The sequence below is a fragment of the Scyliorhinus canicula genome, chromosome 10 (genome assembly GCF_902713615.1).
Source record: "Scyliorhinus canicula chromosome 10, sScyCan1.1, whole genome shotgun sequence".
Taxonomy (NCBI): Eukaryota; Metazoa; Chordata; class Chondrichthyes; order Carcharhiniformes; family Scyliorhinidae; genus Scyliorhinus; species Scyliorhinus canicula.
Genome location: NC_052155.1, coordinates 120,240,419 through 120,260,445, shown reverse-complemented (window position 1 = coordinate 120,260,445; position 20,027 = coordinate 120,240,419). Strand labels below are relative to the sequence as shown.

Genomic DNA, 20,027 nt, shown 5'->3' with positions numbered 1-20,027 from the left:
GTAAGAGCCTGTCGTTCGTCGCATCCAAAGTGGTAGCGGATAGTGCAGGTAGATACGTGATGGTGAGTGGGAGACTTCAGGGGGAGCGGGTGGTCTTGGTTCATGTTTATGCCCCCAACTGGGATGATGCGGGCTTCATGCGGCGTATGCTGGGTCTGATCCCGGACCTGGAGACAGGGGGATTGATTCTGGGTGGGGACTTTAACACGGTGCTGGATCCGGCTCTGGACTGCTCGAAGTCTAGGATGGGCAGGAGGCCGGCAGCGGCGTTGGTGCTGAGGGGGTTCGTGGATCAGATGGGAGGGGTGGACCCTTGGAGCTTTTTGTAGCCGAGGGGTAGGGAGTTCCCCTTTTTCTCCGATGTTCATAAGGCGTACTCCCGGATTGACTTTCTCGTGCTTAGCAGGGCGTTGATCCCGAGAGTGGTGGGGGCGGAGTATTCGGCGATAACCATTTCTGATCATGCTCCATATTTGGTGGACCTGGAGCTGGGGGAGGGGAAGGAGTTGGATGCGGGGGTTTTGGCAGAGGAGGAAGTGTGCGGGCGGTTCCGTAGGGGTATGGAGGGGTATCTGGAAACCAATGACAACGGGGAGGTGCAGGTTGGGATGGTTTGGGAAGCACTAAAGGCAGTAGTTAGAGGGGAGCTGATATCTATTCGGGCGCACAGAGAGAGGGGGGAAGAGGGTCGAGAGGGAGAGGCTGGTGGAGGAGATGGTCAGGGTGGATAGGAGATATGCAGACACCCCGGAGGAGGGGCTTCTGAGGAAGCGGCGCAGTCTCCAAGCGGAGTTTGACATTTTAACCACCCGTAAGGCGGAGGCGCAGTGGAGGAGGGCACAGGGGGTGGTGTACGAGTACGGGGAGAAGGCAAGTCAGATGTTGGCTCACCAGCTCCGGAAGCGGGAGGCAGCTAGAGAAATTGGGGGAGCCACGGATGCGGGTGGGAACTTAGTGCGGGGTGGAAAGGACATCAATGGGGTGTTCAGCTCCTTTTATGAGGGGCTGTACCGGGCGGTACCCCCCGGGGAAGCAGGTGGGATGGACCACTTTTTGGATAAGCTGGAGTTCCCAAGAGTAGGGGACGAGCGGGTAGAGGGTTTGGGGGCCCCAACTGAGTTGGAGGAGCTGGTGGAGGTGTTGGGAAGCATGCAGACAGGGAAAGCGCTGGGGCCTGATGGGTTCCCGGTGGAATTTTATAAGAAATTTTCAGATTTGCTGGGCCCGCTGCTGGTGAGGATCCTGAATGAGGCCAGGGAGGGGGGGGCTCTGCCCCCGACGATGTCCAGGGCAATTATCTCTTTGCTCCTGAAGCGGGACAAGGACCCCCTTCAGTGTGGGTCTTATAGGCCGATCTCGCTCCTTAACGTAGATGTCAAGTTGTTGGCAAAGGTGCTGTCCAGGAGGGTGGAGGATGTGGTCCCGACGGTGATTCATGAGGACCAAACAGGGTTTGTAAAGGGGAGACGTTGAATGCCAACGTGCGGAGGCTCCTGAATGTTATGATGATGGCGCCGGTGGCTGGGGAGTCAGAAATAGTGGCGTCCATGGATGCGGAGAAAGCTTTTGATAGGGTGGAGTGGAGTTACCTGTGGGAGGTGTTGCGGAGGTTTGGGTTTGGTGAGGGGTTCATTAGCTGGGTGAGGTTGCTGTACAGCTCCCCGGTGGCGAGTGTGGTGACGAATGGGAGGAGGTCAGAGGACTTTCGGCTTTCCAGAGGGACGAGGCGGGGTGCCCCTTGTCTCCCCTGCTATTCGCGTTAGCAATTGGGCCCCTGGCCATGGCGCTGAGGGACTCGAAGGGTAGGAGGGGGACTGTGCGGGGGGGTGGGGGAGGAGCACCGGTTGTTGCTGTATGCAGATGATTTGCTGCTGTATGTCATGGACCCGTCTGAGGGGATGCCAGAGGTGCTGAGGATACTTGAGAACTTTTCGGGATATAAGCTCAATGTGGGGAAAAGCGAGCTGTTTGTCCTGCACCCAGGGGTTCAGGAGAGGGAGATAGGGGAACTCCCGTTGAGGAGGGCTGAGGGGAGCTTTAGGTATCTTGGGGTCACGTGGCTCGGACCTGGGGGGCTATGCATAGGCTTAACTTTTCGCGGCTGGTGGGGCAGATGGAGGAGGAGTTCAGGAGTTGGGATGCGCTGCCGCTCTCGTTGGCGGGCAGGGTCCAGTCGGTTAAAATGATGGTGCTCCCGAGGTTTTTGTTTCTTTTCCAGCGCCTCCCCATGTTGATCCCGAAGGCTTTTTTCAGAAGGGTGAATAAGTCGATTCTGGGGTTTGTGTGGGCACGGAAGGCCCCGAGAGTAAGGGGGGTATTTTTGGAGCGAAGAAGGGAGGTAGGGGGCCTGGCGCTGCCCAACCTGTGTGGATATTATTGGGCGGCGAACGTGGTGATGATTCGCAGGTGGGTGACGGAAGGGGAGGGTGACGCATGGAAGAGACTGGAGGTAGCGTCCTGTGCGGTACGAGTCTGGAGGCCTTGGTGACGGCCCCACTTCCACTCCCCCCGGCAAAGTACTCCACGAGTCCGGTGATGGTTGCTTCCCTCAAAATCTGGGGACAGTGGAGGCGGCATAGGGGGGAAGTGAAGGCCTCAGTTTGGGCCCCGATACGGGGCAATCACCGTTTTGCGACAGGGAGAACGGGTGGGGGATTTGGGAGTTGGCACAGGGCAGGCATCAGACAGTTTGGGGACCTCTTCTTGGATGGGAAGTTCGCGACTCTGGAGGAGCTGGTGGGGAAGTGGAACCTCCCCCCTGGGAATGCTTTTAGGTATATGCAGGTCAGGAACTTTGTTAAGAGCCAGGTGGAGGAGTTTCCGCGGCTGCAGCCAAGGGGGGTGCAGGACAGGGTACATGGGTCGGGGAAGGGAAGATCTCGGCTATCTACCAACATGATGTACCATCAATTGGGCTCGAGACACGATGATGATCCAAACTGTGGCTTTAATCAGCTAGTTGTTAGCCCGGTGGTCGACTACAGAGAAAGGCCGACCGCCGGGAAACCTGGGTACTTATACACCGCCTCGGAGGCGGGGTCTACTTGCCTCTCGACCAATTGGTGAGCAGTCACATGACTAGTCCCAGCCAATCGGACGAGAGGCACATGACCAGACAGAGCCAATGGGGAACCAATGCTCTGCATCAATGGCAGTGCTCATATTCATACCACCACACAACTGATGCAGGAGGAGGAGGCCTCAGTAGATGAGCTCAAAGCGAAATGGGAGGAAGATCTAGGGGAAGAGATTGAGGATGGGACGTGGTCGGACGCCCTGGAGAGGGTGAATTCTTCCTCCTTTTGCGCACGGCTCAGCCTAATTCAGCTGAAGGTGCTGCACAGGGCTCACATGACGGGGGCAAGGATGAGTCGGTTTTTCGGAGGGGAAGGCAGGTGTGGGAGGTGTTCGGGTGGCCCGGCAAACCACACCCATATGTTTTGGGCATGTCCGGCTCTGGAGGGGTTTTGGAAGGGGGTGGCGGGGATTTTGTCGGAAGTGGTTGGGTCTAGGGTCAGGCCGGGCTGGGGGCTCGCGATCTTTGGGGTAGCTTCGGAGCCGGGAGTGCAGGAGGCGAGAAAGGCCGGCATTCTGGCCTTTGCGTCTCTAGTACCCCGGCGCAGGATTCTGTTACAGTGGAGGGATACGCGGCCCCCGAGTTCGGAGGCCTGGATCAATGACATGGCTGGGTTCATTAAGTTGGAGAGGATGAAGTTTGCCCTGAGGGGGACGGTACAGGGGTTCTTTCGGCGGTGGCAGCCCTTTCTCGATTTCCTGGCGAAGGGGTAGAGAGTGGTCGGTCTCGGCAGCAACCGGCGGGGGGGGTTTTGGGGATGGTTGGGGGGGTTTATTTTTGCGGCGTTATGGGTTTGTTATGTTATTTTCTTCTTTCTTGTATTGCTGTTTGTTATTATTTATTTTGGGGGGGGGGGGGGAGTTCTTTTCTTGTTTTGGTGTAGAAACACGCCTGGTTTGTCTTAGATTGCGGGGAGAAAATTTGTTATTGTTATTAAAAAACTTGAATGAAAATTATTTTTTTTTAAAAACTCATGTCCACACATCATTTATCTAGGTTTAGAATTACTAGTCCAATAACATAACCAGTATGCTGCCGTACATCTGGTAAATCTGTGCTACCTGTGCTACAAATATTTTGAATATACATCTAGCCTGCTCTGTGCCACAAAAAAAGAGAAAAATAGGCACATCATTCTCCAAGATGCTGATCTTACAGCCTATCACAGTATTCTTTCCAACTGAAAATTGCCAGATAATCTTTTATTCGAATCTAGATATTCCACCGGTGTTGGGTAGGCATGTCACATACATCTCATAGCAAACAGAAAAGCTCATTTACCAGCCTTTACAATCTCATCCCTGCTCAGCATCTGATTTTCTTTGCAGCTCTTTATTATAAGCACTTTTAATTTTAACTTCAATTTTCATCATCTTCCAGTCAATTTGAAACAACATTATTTTGAAGCTGGGAATAGCATCACTGGACAATGTCGTGGAAATGCATCGCGTAATGCAATTAATATGAACAATCAATTGAAAAACATAAAATATATATATTACATATTTATGGATTTTTAAAAAATATACTATACAATGAATACACAATAATTTATTTAAATTAAAATAGCTTCACTCTCATGTTTTAACAGATGACACTATGTAAATCCTAATATACCTAAATTATTCCTATTGCATGTTCTTAGAAAGGTCTTCATGACAAGAGCTATCATTAGTAGAAAAAAAATCATACCCATCTTTTTGTCTGCAGACAAATACTTTTACTTTATAAATGCTATCTTTTGACAAGCAAGTCCTTAAGCAGTGCATATTACATTTATGGCTGACATTTAATTTTTATTAACATTATGGTTAATACTCAGCTTTAGAGTGTGCTGTCACATTCCTTAACACAAAATTGTTTCTGCTTATGTATGTATTCTGACCTCATTTTATTTTCACCTCTAACAATAATGCACTATTCTAAGTAGCTGCCACATGATATTTCTCAGATTGACACAGGTTCTTCATGATCCTGGTTGCTTGGTCAATTACAACAAAATAAAATGCAGCGTGTGATATTTGCACAGCAAGAATCCAGTCTACAAGTCAGGCAATTAACCTGGTTGCTGATTGCTGCTGTTGGAGAGATTTGATTTTCAAAAATAGCCCTGACATTGCTTATCTACTTGAAGATAATGCAGCACTATTAACGTAGAATCATCTAGTTAGTATACAGTTCCAATTATTGTCCAGTGGGTACAAATAAAACACATTCATCTATTATGTCTGATACCCAAATGCCTACTCCTTAAATTAATTCTGTGACTTGCGTCCAAATCTCAATGTTTGTGCTATTTTTTGTTAGTAATAATCGATACTGAATTATCCACAAGCATTAAAAGCCTCGGTTATACAAAGTGCCAAATAATCCTAATATAGTATCTGGAAACCAATGTGATGTGTTTCAAACACAACAGGATTATTGATGAACAGGTAACGAGAGCATCCAAAGTTAGAGAATCAAAGCCTTTTGAAATATCTAAAGAGAAAATACAAATGAGAAAGTACAATTCTTGGGCCAATCAGCAAAAATATTCCTGTTGTAAAGAATTAATGATGCTAAATAGAAGTACTAGACTGTGAGCTACTTCTATTTAAGGAAGACATTACCACCGTCCTTAACTACATATTGGGGAAAAAAATAAAAATTTGCTTATTTTTACCATTATGTAATACCTCATTATTAACATAATCATGAACCTTTAGTTACATTTGGCAGCACAAGTATAGTTACATTGGTATGGCATTTAAGCATAACAAAACCATGCACACTTGCAATTTAATTGTAAAGCAGCTTAGAATAATATTTTAAAATCTGAATATTAAAATATTATTCTGAGGCTTGTAAGTGACAATGTTTTGAATGTTTTAACCCAGGAGAGATGTGCCTCTGCTTCAGACATGTTGAATGCATTAACTAAATTTACAGCATCACAAATTTCATATTCACATAGTATTCACCTGATGCAACAAAAAAGCTTAAATTTAATGCTTTCAGTATGACACTTTGGCTTTCAGAAATGCAAATTGGTTCTTTTGTTTTTTAACCTACAATATTAACATTCTATGCAGTTCAGATGCTGACGGTAAAATTACAGAAATTTTCAAATCCACAGAATATTTATTAATCCACGGCATTTCAAAAATACTGAATCTAAAATATTGTTTCAACATGAATTTTAGTATTAAATCTCTACGACTGTCCATCCTTACTTAATTGGTTTCAAAAAATTTTAATGGCTGCAGTTAAATAGAATACAATAGCAATGTAGTGCTTTTCTATTGTATTTTACATCTCTTGTCATTGATGTGACATACAGAGATGGAAAAGTAGGTTAACCATTACTGACCCATAGTTCAAATGGTAGCATTTTAATGTCAAGCGAAGTCATGCATCAAGCCCAAAGCTCAAACTTTGCACTAGTATGCCTACAGTTGGATGAGAATACTTATTGCAGCATTTTACAAAGCCCTTGATGAGCCATGAAGATAACTTACATAAAATATTAGATTTGTCCTTACATGTTCTGTGTCCTTGATGTGTTAGTTTGAATTCAATACATCAAGAATTATGGTTTCACTTCTTAGTGCCTACCCTCTTTAAGTAATAAAAATAAATTAATGTTTGCGAATAAGGAATGCTTGCTCACAAACTAAGATGGGCTGCTGGTAATTTTGCTTGGAATAATGAAGGTTAATTTACATCTTACTTGTGCATACTGTATTATGAAAACTGTTCCCTTAATCCCTGTCAGAGACACATTACATCAATGTAGCGCAGAACTAATCTGGAGTTTATCCAGATTAATACATTTGCATTGAAAATGCAATTCTGATTATAATTAATCTAAAGTGACGCTAGATTAAAATGCCAATATAAATGAGATATTGGTGAGTTCTGCTTCGCCAGATGAATGTTCAGTCCAGTAAAAGCGGCTTGAATTCTGCTTCCTGTTATTCCAATGTACCAATTTCGAAGATAAACTTATGCATGCGACAACATGGTGACACAAGTACTTTAATGTTAGAGAACAAAATGGCACGGTTTAGCACCTAACTGGGTTTTATTTTACTAGAGTCCCTATTGCATAATCTGAAATGATTTAGAAGTTGTGCAAATTTAATTGAAAAGCGAAAATCTATTTACCTGGTGCAAGTCAATTTGGCCTGAATTGAAATTGCCTAGTAGCCATTGTATCAATAAAGGCACCACTTGCAAATGCTTACCCCTTGTAAATGCGTACTAAAATTTCCTTTTTAATCGTCATGTAAGGCAGCGGTGTTCCTTTTTTTAAAAAAAAGTTTATTTATTTTCACAAACTTATTTTTGAGCTCATGCGTCTTATGTATAGAAGACAGAGGGGCTACCTGGAATTAATGGTTTTTAACATATTTCAGTTCTTCTGCTTCACTGTAGCCAACATAATATAACTACCAAGCCAAGCTGCAAAGGCAGCTCACGTAGTATTAATTTTTCACTGCAGTTTTCTCTTTGATACAAAAATCAAAAAAATACAAACCAAGACGAAAGAAAGCAAATCATGCCTCCTGCAATATCCGCCAAATAAAATAGAGAACAGAGCCTGTGGTATTTATACCAGATGCTGGTTTTATGCAAGATGCGATTATAGGAGGACAACTTCTGCAAAAAGCATTAATTCAGAATTTATTGCTCAGGTAGAGAAGGCTGCTTTGTATTACTAAGGAAAATGACTAAAAAATAAGTAGGCTGAAAAGCCTCTGGTCAGTGATACTGATATACCTCACCATAATGGAAAAAATACATGATTGGTATCTAATCCTGAGCTTAAACAAAATTAATATGTCATCAGAGGAATCACAAGTACAGCAAAGATTAATGAAAGGCGCTTAAAATTACAAGCACGCAAACTTATTTGATTAAAAAATAATCTCACTGGCCATTCTGTAATATTCTTCAACTTATCCGCATCTATCCTGTCAGATGGTTATGATTAAAAGTAGGTCAGCATGAGGCTACTGATAGAAATCACATGTGAACACACATGTGACGAATATAATTGAGACGGGGGAGGGGAACTGTGCAAATAATTTTAAGATCAAGAAAATTTTATGTGGAAAAATGACAAAATCTACAAGCATTACCAGAGTCTTTGTCAGACTTCTTGTTTTCTTTGTTGTCTTTTTCAGTTCTGTCCTTGTTATCAGAAGCACCAGCTGAAACAGTGGTTTTACCAGGGCCTTCAGAGTCTTCACTCTGCTCATCTGCAATTAAAAATGTGAGGGAGATTAGGAAAACAGATTACGAACTGCAGAGTTTTTCAAAAAAATGTTTACATTTTTTTTATTCTCCTCCTTTTTCACATTTTCTCCCAAATTTACACCCACCAACTATAAACAATAATCAGTAACAAATATATCAATCCCCATATCAATAACAATGATCCCATCCTCGCACCAAACCCCAAACATTAGCCCGCACGTTCACACAAATAAATGACAAAAAGGAATTAAGGATCACCTATAGTCGTCATTAACACTCACAGCCCCCTTCCCCCTAACCTTCCCATCCACACGCCCCAACTAATATTCAATGTTATCCAGTCCCTGAAAGTGCATAATGAATAATGCCCATGAATTGTAGAACCCCTCCATCTTTCCCCTCATTTCAAACTTAACCTTCTCAAGAGTCAAGAATTCCAACAGGTTCCCCCGCCACGCCAAGGCACAGGGTGGAGAGGTTGCCCTCCAACTATCAGGAACCGCCTTCCGGTGATCAACGAGATGAAGGCTACAACATCTGCCTCCGCGCCCCGTTTCCAACCCTGGCTGGTCCGACACCCCGAATACGGCTTCCTGGGGCCCGGGTCCTGTTCCACATGCACCACTTTTGAAATGACCCTAAAAACCCCCTTCCAGTAATCCTCTAGCTTGGACAGGACCAAAACATGTGAATGTGATTAACGCCACCCCCCCCCCCGCAACGTTCAGACACATCTTCTACTCCTCGCCCTCGTGAAGTGTGCTCTGTACACCACCTTCAGCTGTATCAGCCCCAACCTCGCACATGAGGTGGAGGCATTTACTCTCCGGAGCACCTCACACCAGAACCCCTCTTCGATAGCCTCTCCCAACTCTTCCTCCCACTTTGTTTTGATCCCTTCCAGTGGTGCCTTCTCCTCTTCCAAAATAGCTCCATAAACCGCTGACACTATCCCCTTTTCCAGTCCCCCTGTCGTCAGCACCTCCTCCAGCAATGTGGAGGCCAGCTCCACCGGAAGCTCTGTATCTCCTTTCTGGCAAAATCTCAACCTGCATGTATCTAAACATTTCCCCCTGCTCCAGCCCATACTTTGCTTCCAGCTCCTTCAATCCTGCAAACCGACCCCGAAGAAACAAATCATTTAGTGTCTTAATCCCCTTCTCCCATTTCCAAAAATTTCCATCCCACCTCCCTGCCTCAAATCTGTGGTTCCCCCGAATTGGCATTTCCCTTGACCCTGCCCCAACCCGAAGTGCTGATGAAACTGCCTCCAAATTCTCAATGAAGCTATTATTACCGGACTTCCTGAGTATTTCCCTGGGGCTATCGGGAGTGGCGCTGTTGCTAGTGCTTTCAATCTCGACCCCCTGCACAAACTCCCCCATTCTGACCCACTGGGAATCAACCCCTCTGACCCAGCTCCGCACCTTCTCCACAATCATCACCCAGTAGTAATATATCAGGTTTGGAAGACCCAAACCCCTTGCCTGCCTTCCCCTCTGTAACAGCACCTTTCTAACTCTGGCCACCTTCCCTCCCCATATGAACGAAGTAATCCTTCCCTCAATCTCTCTGAAAAAAGCCTTTGGCAGGAAAATCGGCAGCCATCGAAAAGTAAACAAAAATGGCGGCAACATTTTAACCCGCCAGTGACAGAGGGAGACCATCCCACCTTGCCAGATCAGCTTTTACTCTCCCCACTAAACTAGAAATGTTGCACCTGCAGAGCCCCCCCCCCCCCCCCCCCCCCCATACTCCCGGGCAACCTGCACCCCCAGGCACCTAAAATGAGTCCCTGCCCTACGGAATGGCAGCCCCCACACCCTTGCCTCTACCCCCGGCCGAGACACCACAAAATACTCACTCTCGTCTAGATTTAGTTTATACCCCGAGAAAGATCCAAACACTCAAAGCAGCTCCAATATTCCCCTATCGACACACTCGGTTCCAACATGTATAACAGCAAATCATCGGCATATAAGGACACCCTATGCTCTATCCCCCCCCGCACTATTCCTTTCCATACCACCGAACTTCGTAATGCGATGACCAATGGCTCAATCACGAGTGCAAACAGCAGGGGAACATAGAACATCCCTGCCTAGTCCCACGGTGGAGAGAAAAGTATCTCAAGCTGATGTTGTTTGTGCGGACCCTCGCCCTCGGCTCCTTATATAGTAGCTTTACCCAGTTCACAAATCTTGGTCCAATCCCAAACCGCTCCAGAACTGCCATCAAGTACCCCCATTCTACCCGGTCAAACGCCTTCTCAGTATCCAACGCCACAACCACCTCTGTTTCCTTTTCCTCCGCCGGTATCATAACCATGTTCAATCCCCTTCTAACATTTGAAAAGAGCTGCCTCCCTCTCACAAACCCCGTCTGATCTTCACCTATCACCTTCGTGAAGCACTCCTCCAGCCTACCCGCCAGTACCTTCGCCAATACTTTAGCGTCAACATTCAGAAGTGATATGGGCCTATACGACCCACACTCCGTCGGATCCTTATCTTTTTTTAGCAACAGGGAAATCGGTGCCTGCCTCAAAGATTGTGGCAACCCCCTCCCTATCGCCTCTTCAAACATCCCCACCATCAGGGGTGCCAGCTTATCCTTGAATTTTTTAATAATATTCCACTGGAAACCCATCCGGCCCTGCCACCTTCCCCAACTGCATCCTCCCAATCGCATCCTTTATCTCCTGCTCCACCAACGCTCCTTCTAATGTAGCTCTGTCCCCCTCCCCTAACCTCGGGTACTCCAACCCATCTAGAAATTCCTGCATCTCACGGTCTCGCCCAGGTGGCTCTGACCTGTACGTCCTCTCATAAAATTCCTCAAAGACCTTGTTAATCAAATCTGGAGCCACCACCAACTTCCCTGCCCTATCCCTCATCTGAACAATTTCCCTTACCGCTGCCTCCCTCCGGAGCTGACCTGCTAACATTCCCCCCCCCCCCCGCCTTATCTCCATGTTTGTAAACTGCACTCCTTGCTCATCTCAGTTGGCTCACCGCCTTCCTGTTGGACAGTCGGTCGAAGCTCGCCTGTAGTTCCTTCCTCTTTTCCAGCTTTGCTGGGTCCCCATCTTCTGCATAACTCCTATCTACCTCCAACATCTCATCTATTACCCTATCCAACCTCTCCTCTTTGTCCACCCTGGCCTTAAACAAAATCACCTCACCCCTCACCACCGCCTTTAGAGCCTCCCAGACAACTGCCTTCAACACCTCACCCATACAGTTGAAACCTATATATTCCTCAATTACCTTTTCAATTTTGTCACAGATGCCTTGGTCCACTAAAAGCCCCACATCTAATTTCCACCCTGGCCTCTGCGCTACCCCCTTCTCCAGTACCATATCCACCCAATGCGGAGCCTGATCTGACACTGCAATTGCCGAGTATTCCAACCCCTTAACCCCAGCCAGCAAAGCCTTTCCCACCACGAAAAAGTCGATCTGCGAGTATACCTTATGGACTGCTGAGAAAAATGAGTACTCCCGTTCCCCGAGGTGCAGAAACCTCCAAGGTCTCTCATTACTCCAGCCAACGCCTTCGCCCCCCATGATGGGACCAGCGGGTGCGGCCGTGACTGTCCAAACTTGGCTCCTGCACCAAGTTCTAGTCCCCCCCACCACTACCAGTTTGTGTGTGTCCAAGTCGGAAATGGCCCCAAACATCTTCTTTGCAAATCCCACATCGTCCCAATTGGGACCATATACACTTAACAGCGCACTAACCTCCCCTCCAGTGCCCCTGTCACAATCACATATCTACCCCCCTGATCTGCCACCACCTTCTCCACCTGGAAGCGTACTCTTTTGCTGACCATTGCCGCTACCCCTCGAGCCCTTCCGTCAAATCCAGAGTGAAACACCTGACTAACCCAGTCCTTTTTATGTCTCACCTGGTCCTTCAGCCTCAAGTGAGTCTCCTGCAGCATTGCCACATCGGTTTTCAAACTTTTAAGATGCGCAAGCACCCTTGACCGGACCTCCTAACCACTTCACGTTCCACATGACTTTCCTAACTGGGGGGGTCTCACCCCCCCCCCTCTTATCCACCATCATCATACCACCGGGCCCAGCCCCATGAGCCTGACCCGCCCCTATCCATTATTAACATCGAACCCCTTCCCCCTCTCCCAAAACCCCCCCTACATTTCCCCTCGAAAAAACATTTCCAGCATCAATCCCCCCCCCCCCCCCCCCCCCCCCCCGCTCGCTCGCCTCGTAGGCCCATCGAAACCTGCTAACCAGGCTCCAATGTCCGCAGCCTTCGTCTCACTTCACCTCCATTCACTAGCTGACTTTAGTTAGCTAGCGTGGGTGGCTCCCCCTGCCAAGGTGTACTGTCCCCGAGAAAGAAAAAACAAAAATAACAATCCAACCCATACAATTCACTAAAATAAGATATAACCGTCGCAACACAGAACGCCAATCATACCAACCAATAACCTGAACTCTGTAACAATGTGAAGAGAAGTAAATTACAATACACGTCAGTAAAAAGAAAGTTATAGCATTTATACATTTTCCAGCTCCCCAATCACAGTCCACATTCTCTCTTCCAGCTCCGCTCCTCACGCCTGTCCCAAACCATCTGCCCTCATGAACGTCTCAGCCGCCTCCGATGTCTCGAAATAAAAGATTTTGGCATCATACGTCACCCTCAGCTTCGCCGGGCATACCATACCAAATCGCACCCCCTATTTGTACAGTGCCGTCTTCACTTGCCGAACGCCGCTTGTCTTTTTGCCAACTCCACCGTCAAGTCCTGGCAGATCTGAACTCCAGCACCATCCCACTGCACCTCACGCTTCTGCTGCACCCAGCTTAACACCTTCTCCTTCATGCAGTACTTATGGAAGCAGATAATTACTGCTCTTGATGGTTCATTCACTTTGGGCTTCGGCCTTAATGACCGATAAGCTCGGTCCAGCTCGTACCAGGAGGGGTTCTCATCCTCCCCCATTAACTCCGCCAACTTCTTAGTGAAGTACTCTGTTGGCCTTGGGCCCTCTGTCCCTTTGGGCAAGCCCACAATCCTCAGATTGTGCCGCCTCGAGCGGTTCTCCAAGTCCTCGAGCTTTGCTCGGAGTCCTCTGCTGACCTCCACCACCCTCCACAGCTCGTCCACCATCGAGGTGAGCTGGTCGCTGTGTTGCGACACGGCCTCCTCCACTTCCTTCATCTTCTCGCCCTGCTCTCTCACCTCGGCGGATGTCTTTGCCACAGCTACCCTCACCGGGGCGATTGCCTTCTCCACCAATGACTTCAATGTGACTGCCATCTCCTTCCTCAAAGCCTCCATGTGCCTCGCAAACTGCTTTTCCAGCTCCACCGCCATCACCTCGGTCATCTTCTCCACTGTAAGTCGTCGGCCCCACCATGCAGTCCGGCATCCGCCATCTTGTCAGCACGTTTGCTGGTCCTCTCATTCAACGGCGAAGCCGTATTTCCCCCCTTCCTCGACGCTGCTTTTCGCATCCTTTGACGACTTATTATTTTTCCTTTTTTTTCACCCATCTTTCCTTCTTCAATCTTTTTTTTCCTCGAAAAACAAAAAAATTCTTCCTTCAAAAAAAGAAAAAAAATCTTTCACCAAGTTTCTTTAAAACTTCTTTCTCTTCTTTTTTGTATTCCTCCAGAATTTCCCTGGGACCAGACTTCAGTCTTCTTACAACATTCTAGGCGGGAGCCACCCAGTGTGGGACATCTCACCTACATCGCACCCTGGCTTCGGGCCTTGAGTTGTTTAAAAAAAGGAGAAACATCTACTTCATTCTGTGCCCTGTACTTCACAGACTGTAAAAAAAACCAAATAGCATATGCAGCCCAGTACTCATTTCAAAGCTTTTACTCGATGGAAGGCTAAATCAAAGTAAAATACTATTGACCATCTAGAGTAATGTAGTTAATTGCATATCTGGATGCAAAATCAAATTAATGTTAAACTTTAGACGTTTTCTCACAACATTCATAAAAATTATTCCAAAATATATATCGACAGATGTAGATAAGTGATAATAGTGCATCTAGGTGAGATTTTATTAACAGCATATAATTGAATATAGTCAAGCGTTATTTACTGAATGCCGCAATACAAAATTGAACTAATTTAGCTCTTTGGTCCTTTTGTAAAAGATGATTGTCTAAAGGGGGCACTCCTTTAAATACAATGTAATATTCTCTCAAACAACTTTTGAGTTGATACCCATTTACGATGTTTGCTAACGACCGATTGCATTGCATAACCCCATCTGCATCCATATCCAAATCTGTAAATGCAAAAGCTGACATCAATTTAAATAGTTATATATTCTTCCAAGTTGTAATCGTGCTGGATTAATCTGTGTATGCAGTTAGCTGCATGGCTAGGGTGAGGCAGCACTAATCCATGAAATGCCCACTGTTCCTTTTCATCCTGTGATCATTTGTCTCTCACTGTGTTGATGTCACATTTTAATGAATTTTTAGCAGTCTGAGTAATGCCAGATAACCAGACCTGCAACTCCCACAGCACTGCATGCTGCGTTCATTGCATTTCAAAATAAAATTCATATTTGCAAGTCCTGGTAGGAATTAAACAAATTAGGTGATGGAAACAAAATGGCGCAGTATTCTGTCGGTCAAAGCAAAAGACTGCACTCATCAGATTCATAAAATCTTAATAACCAGAAGAATTGACCCCGAGGAAGTGAACAGGTCCCAAGCACACTGACATATAGTCCACCAGTCCTTGTTGATAAGCAACGCTTTTGTTAACCGGCTAAGACAAGTTAACCCCTTACGTTCCATATTACCATTCCATTTTACATTTATGCACAACACATCAGCTCAAGAATAAATATAACATAACATTTTCATTGCAAATGCTACAGTGATTGAAGGGGGAGAAATGAACACACTCTGAATGCTATGTTTTATTGATAGTGTTCTGACAGCAGGGTGAAATATTCCCTGTCATACACTGCAGCCGGTTGCAAAAATTGCTAGTTTAGCACTAAGATGACTTTTGGGTGACAGCATTCCAAAATTTTGAAATGTAGAAATAATAAACCTGAGTGCTGTGCTCAATCAGTGGATTAAAAATATTCCATGCATATATCAAGTGCAATGTTTGCTTTTACACACAAGTACAGATTGTTTAATTTTATTTTTCAATTTGAAACCAATTCAATTTATTTGCTGTATTAGATTTGATATGAATAGGTTTTGCTTTTACACAGAGACAAGAAATGGGATCATTTTAAACTGATCTCTTTTAATCCATCTCAAGGGTGTGTTAAAAACAGATTGATCTAAATTGATTTGTACCTTGATGTGCACAGATTAACCCAGTTCAGACTGATTAGAATTGGTTTCCAAACTCTATTGGACTGCATCTACTTCTCTTATTTGTCTCAATGGTAGTGTTTCAGTATTTTCCTATCCTGATTGTTAATCAAAGTTGAGGAGTCTGCAAGCTAGCTGGTCGCAGTAGGTGGACAAGGTTGTATTTGTAAAGGTGGTAGGGGAGCACAGTTTGGGCTGCTGTGAGTCTGTGATCATGACCTGCTGGAACTGTTAATGCCAAGTGCGCGCACAGCTCATATCCAGTGTCGGGCCCTCCAACCTTAGAAAGATTGTGAAAGACCTCTCTCATTCTAGGGAATTTATGCATTGTTCTTTTACTGGATTTACTAACCCATTTCCCGTGGGCAGGGAAATGAAGTGTCACGGAGTGTCCTTACCTTCGGGGGACATGAAATTTTCAAGGCTATCACGGCACACATTAATAAAACATGGTGTGTTAAAAGGCAAATTATGAACCCAGTAAGAGTAACTATCATCTGGGTCTCATCAGTCAGTTTGCTCGGTTCTCTTCTGCCTTTCTGGTATGTGTTTTAAGAGCGAGAGAAATTCCCAGACATGTTCTCCTATACATCATCATGGAGTCTGACCCTGGCCTGACCCTCACAACAGTTTGACTAATCTGAACGTGAACAAAGACTTTATGTCAGCAGCACAGAGCAACTGTGGGATAGACTCTCCCCATCAACTTAATAGCAAACAGCAGTGCCAAGGCTATAACTTTAGAGGATTCCAACATGCCACAAACAAATAAACCTCTGAGGTAAACTGTTCACCAGATACATATTTTTTTAAATCTTGCTACCTCTCTGTTTGTTTGAATGCAGCAAGAAGAAAATATTTGGACAAGAGCAACAGAAGCTTATTAGAAACTAAAAGCTGTTTATGGAAATATACATACTTTAAACCCTCCAAAAGACATAGTCATTTTGAAATATGACTATCTGCATTAATATGTTACGTCCTGTTTGCAGTATATTTTCATTGTGAAACAAAATCCACAAAAAGAAAATCCTATATGGTTTGATGGGAAATTGCAGTTTTTACATCTATTTATTTCTAAAAAAAAATGCCTTGATTTTTCGCATTGCATCTGCAACTAAATGTAAAGTCATGTACTGCAGAAATTAAAAAGAATGGCCAAGTAATATTTCCCTGGCTACAAGGAAAAGTGTGTCAAATTAATGGCTGAAGGAGGACATGGCAGTCTATTTGCTTAATACATTTCTCATTATAAAACGGGAGACTTTCAAGGCCACAGGGTCTAAGTAGAGCTCAGAGTACTTTTTAATGCACAGGGTTTATTACATGCTGTGGTAAAAACAGGCATACTGCCATGCTGGATGTTAAAGCTGTAGCTTTTCTTAATTATAATCAAAATTAATTAGCAGAAACTCCAGGGTTAGGTGATCTCCAAAGTGAATTCAATGATATTTTTAACTGTCTTTTTGTAATAGATATATCACATTCTCAGTTGTGCTGAATATCATAAGCTTATGCTTGAGCAATGATTCATTTCCTAATCTGCTTTCATCAGGAAAACGTAAATGGTATTAATTGCAGTTTAAATATATTTTATTCTGGAAATGAAACGCACAGTAAAAGGTGACTTTGAACACAAATTTTGATTTAAAAAAGGTTGAAATATATATGATGAAGAATGGCACAAGAGTATTAATCATCAGATTAAAATTAACATTTATCTAATGCATTTTAACAAGGGGCTATAAGAATCTAGTTCTAATCAGTTCAATGTTTTTCGTCCATATTTTGAACATGCTGTTTGGAAGGTAACCACAATTAATGTCTAAATTTAACGAAGATGATCCATAATAATTTACTTTATATGTTCCCTCTGCCTAAAGATCGGTGCTCCTTTTTCGCTCACCATCATCTGTCATCAGCTAGGACAGTCTAGCAATGGTATCGCTGCCCATTGGGAAATTAATTCCTAGAGGGCAAAATTAGTCCTGCTAGCCTCAAGGTGCCTCCTTCCCTTGATGGAACACTCTAATATTGCAAATGGTTCTGTCCAGGGTCAAGAGCAAGAATCTTCTCCTTTCACCTTATAAGGTACAAAAGCTCTCTGAAGGGAATCAAGTTCAAACGCCACCTTCGAATGAAAATGGTTCTGAATTTTTTAATTCATTCATGGGATGTGGGTGTTGTTGGCTAGACCCACTGAATGAACATTCCTACTGTACTACCAGCTTTAAACACCTCCTCACACAAACCCTTCATTAAAAATAGCTATTCTTTTTACCCGAAGAAGCATTTAACTTAATGGTGGACATCAGATTTACAAGATAAAGCAGATAGTTGCTCATAACTGTTATGGATTAACAAGAAAAAACAATCCCAGAACTTGTGATTATCTTTTACAAAGAAGAAAAAAATTATTTTGTGTTAAATCCTTCACATCGTGTGTAGTCACTCAGACTCCAGAGATGTGGACCAGGATTCTTCAATCCCGTGGCCAAGTTCTGACGTCGGCGTGAAAAGCATCGCAAGCCACTCCGGCGTCAACGGGCCTCAAGTGGCAGGTATCCGCCCCTTCCTAGGGGGCTAGTATGGCGCGGAGTGGTCTCCGCAGCTCCGGCACCCAAGCTGGCGCGCCACGGCCGGCGCGAGTTCGCGGGTTTCCGTCTCCGCGCCGGCCCCCAGGCAATATGGTGGAGACGGGTGTGGAGAAACATAGGCCCCCACGGAACTAGCCCATCCGCCAATCGGTAGGCCCCGATCGCCGGCCAGGCCACCGTGGAGGCAACCCCAGTGTCGGATCCCCTGTCCCGCCCTCCTAATGAGGATGGCTCTCGCAGACAGAACTCCGAGGTTGGGACCATACGTAACCCACACCAGCGGGACTCGGCCAAACTTGTTGGCATTTGGGGGGGGGGGGGCGGTTTCAACGGCCCATGACCGGCGCGGCGGCAATCCTGCGAGACGCCGAGAATCAGTGAGCCGGTGTGAATCGTGCCCCCCTCCCCGACAATTCTCCACCCTGCGCAAGGTCGGAGAATCCCGCCGTGATTTTGGTTTTCCATGTTCTCTGTTCCAATTGTGACTCTGGATACTGCACTTTGATGTTAGATCCCTAACTGCCCGAAGGAGCAGATTTCAGTCTCTTTCATGGATCACGGAGATCAAACTGTGCGTTCTTCTGCTCATGGGTAAATAACAATGACTCAAGGACAAAAACCTCTAACATATTAAAACTATTAGCTTCCATGTGTAAGTTAAAAGCACTACTACTCGGATATAGATCTCACCTACATTAAGGCATGGGGCGCGATTCTCCGCAATGGCCGATGCCGGAGTGAAACCCGGAGTGTTTCACTCCGGCGTCGGAGGCTGCTCCTCGCCCCCTATTCCCCCCCCCCCCCCCCCCCCCCCCCCCCCGGGGGGCTAGGAGCAGCGTTGGGAGAAACTCGGCCGCCGGGCCTTGACACTTGCGTCAAGGCGGTGCGTCGAGAATGACACGGCTGGCGGCGCCTAAGTGTCATCAGCCGCGCATGCGCAGGTTGGCCGGCTCCAACCCGCGCATGCGCGGTTGCCGTCTTCCCCTCCACTGCCCCGCAAGACGTGGCGGCTTGATCTTGCGGGGCGGCGGATGGGAAAGAGTGCGTCTCTTAGAGACGCCAGCCTGACGATCGATGGGCACTGATCGCGGGCCAGTCCCCTCACGAGCACGCCCGTGGTGCTCGATCTTCTCTCCGCCCCCCCCCCCCCCACAGGCCCCACATTTACCTGTCGCGCACTGTTCACGCTGGTAGCGACCAGGTGTGGTTGACGCCGGCGTGAACAGGTCGGGGTCGTCAGGCCACTCGGCCCATGTGGGCCGAAGAATCGCTGGTCGCCGTGAAAAACGGCCCTCCCGCAATTCTCCCACCCGGCCTGAGGAGCGGAGAATCGCGCCCATGGTCTTTGAAAGTGGTGCATTATGTGCATTATAATGAGGTTCTAGCCACAGTGAATGTCTTGTAACAAAACCATGAAATGAGACCTGAAAAAACATTGAGGCAAATGTTTGTCATCTTAGATCAGATGTGTGAGACTATAGGGCAGCACGGTGGTGCAGTACTTAGCAGTGCTGCCTCAAGGCACCGAGGTCCCAGGTTCGATCGGGGGTTCTGGGTCACTGTCCATGTAGAGTTTGCACATTCGCCCCGTTTCTACCTGGGTTTCGCCCCCACAGCCAAAACATTTGCAGGGTAGGTGGATTGGCCTTGCTAAATTGCCCCTTAATTGGAAAAAATGAATTGGGTACTCTAAATTTTTTTTTTTTTAAATGTGTCAGGCTGTTTCTCACTGAGTATGAGTGTTCTATGTAAACCTAAACTGTGATGCAC

General features: G+C 46.1%; 1 protein-coding gene across 4 annotated transcripts in view; it reads right to left on the bottom strand.

Annotated features, from left to right (window-relative positions):
• Positions 1-20,027, bottom strand: part of zfhx4 (zinc finger homeobox 4) — a 288,475-nt gene that overhangs the window by 40,748 nt on the left and 227,700 nt on the right. For all 4 annotated transcript variants that reach the window (XM_038809648.1, XM_038809647.1, XM_038809650.1 and 1 more), the window contains exon 5: positions 8,203-8,322. In XM_038809648.1, the coding sequence (XP_038665576.1) occupies positions 8,203-8,322 (120 nt within the window). The remainder of the gene's footprint in view (positions 1-8,202; positions 8,323-20,027) is intronic.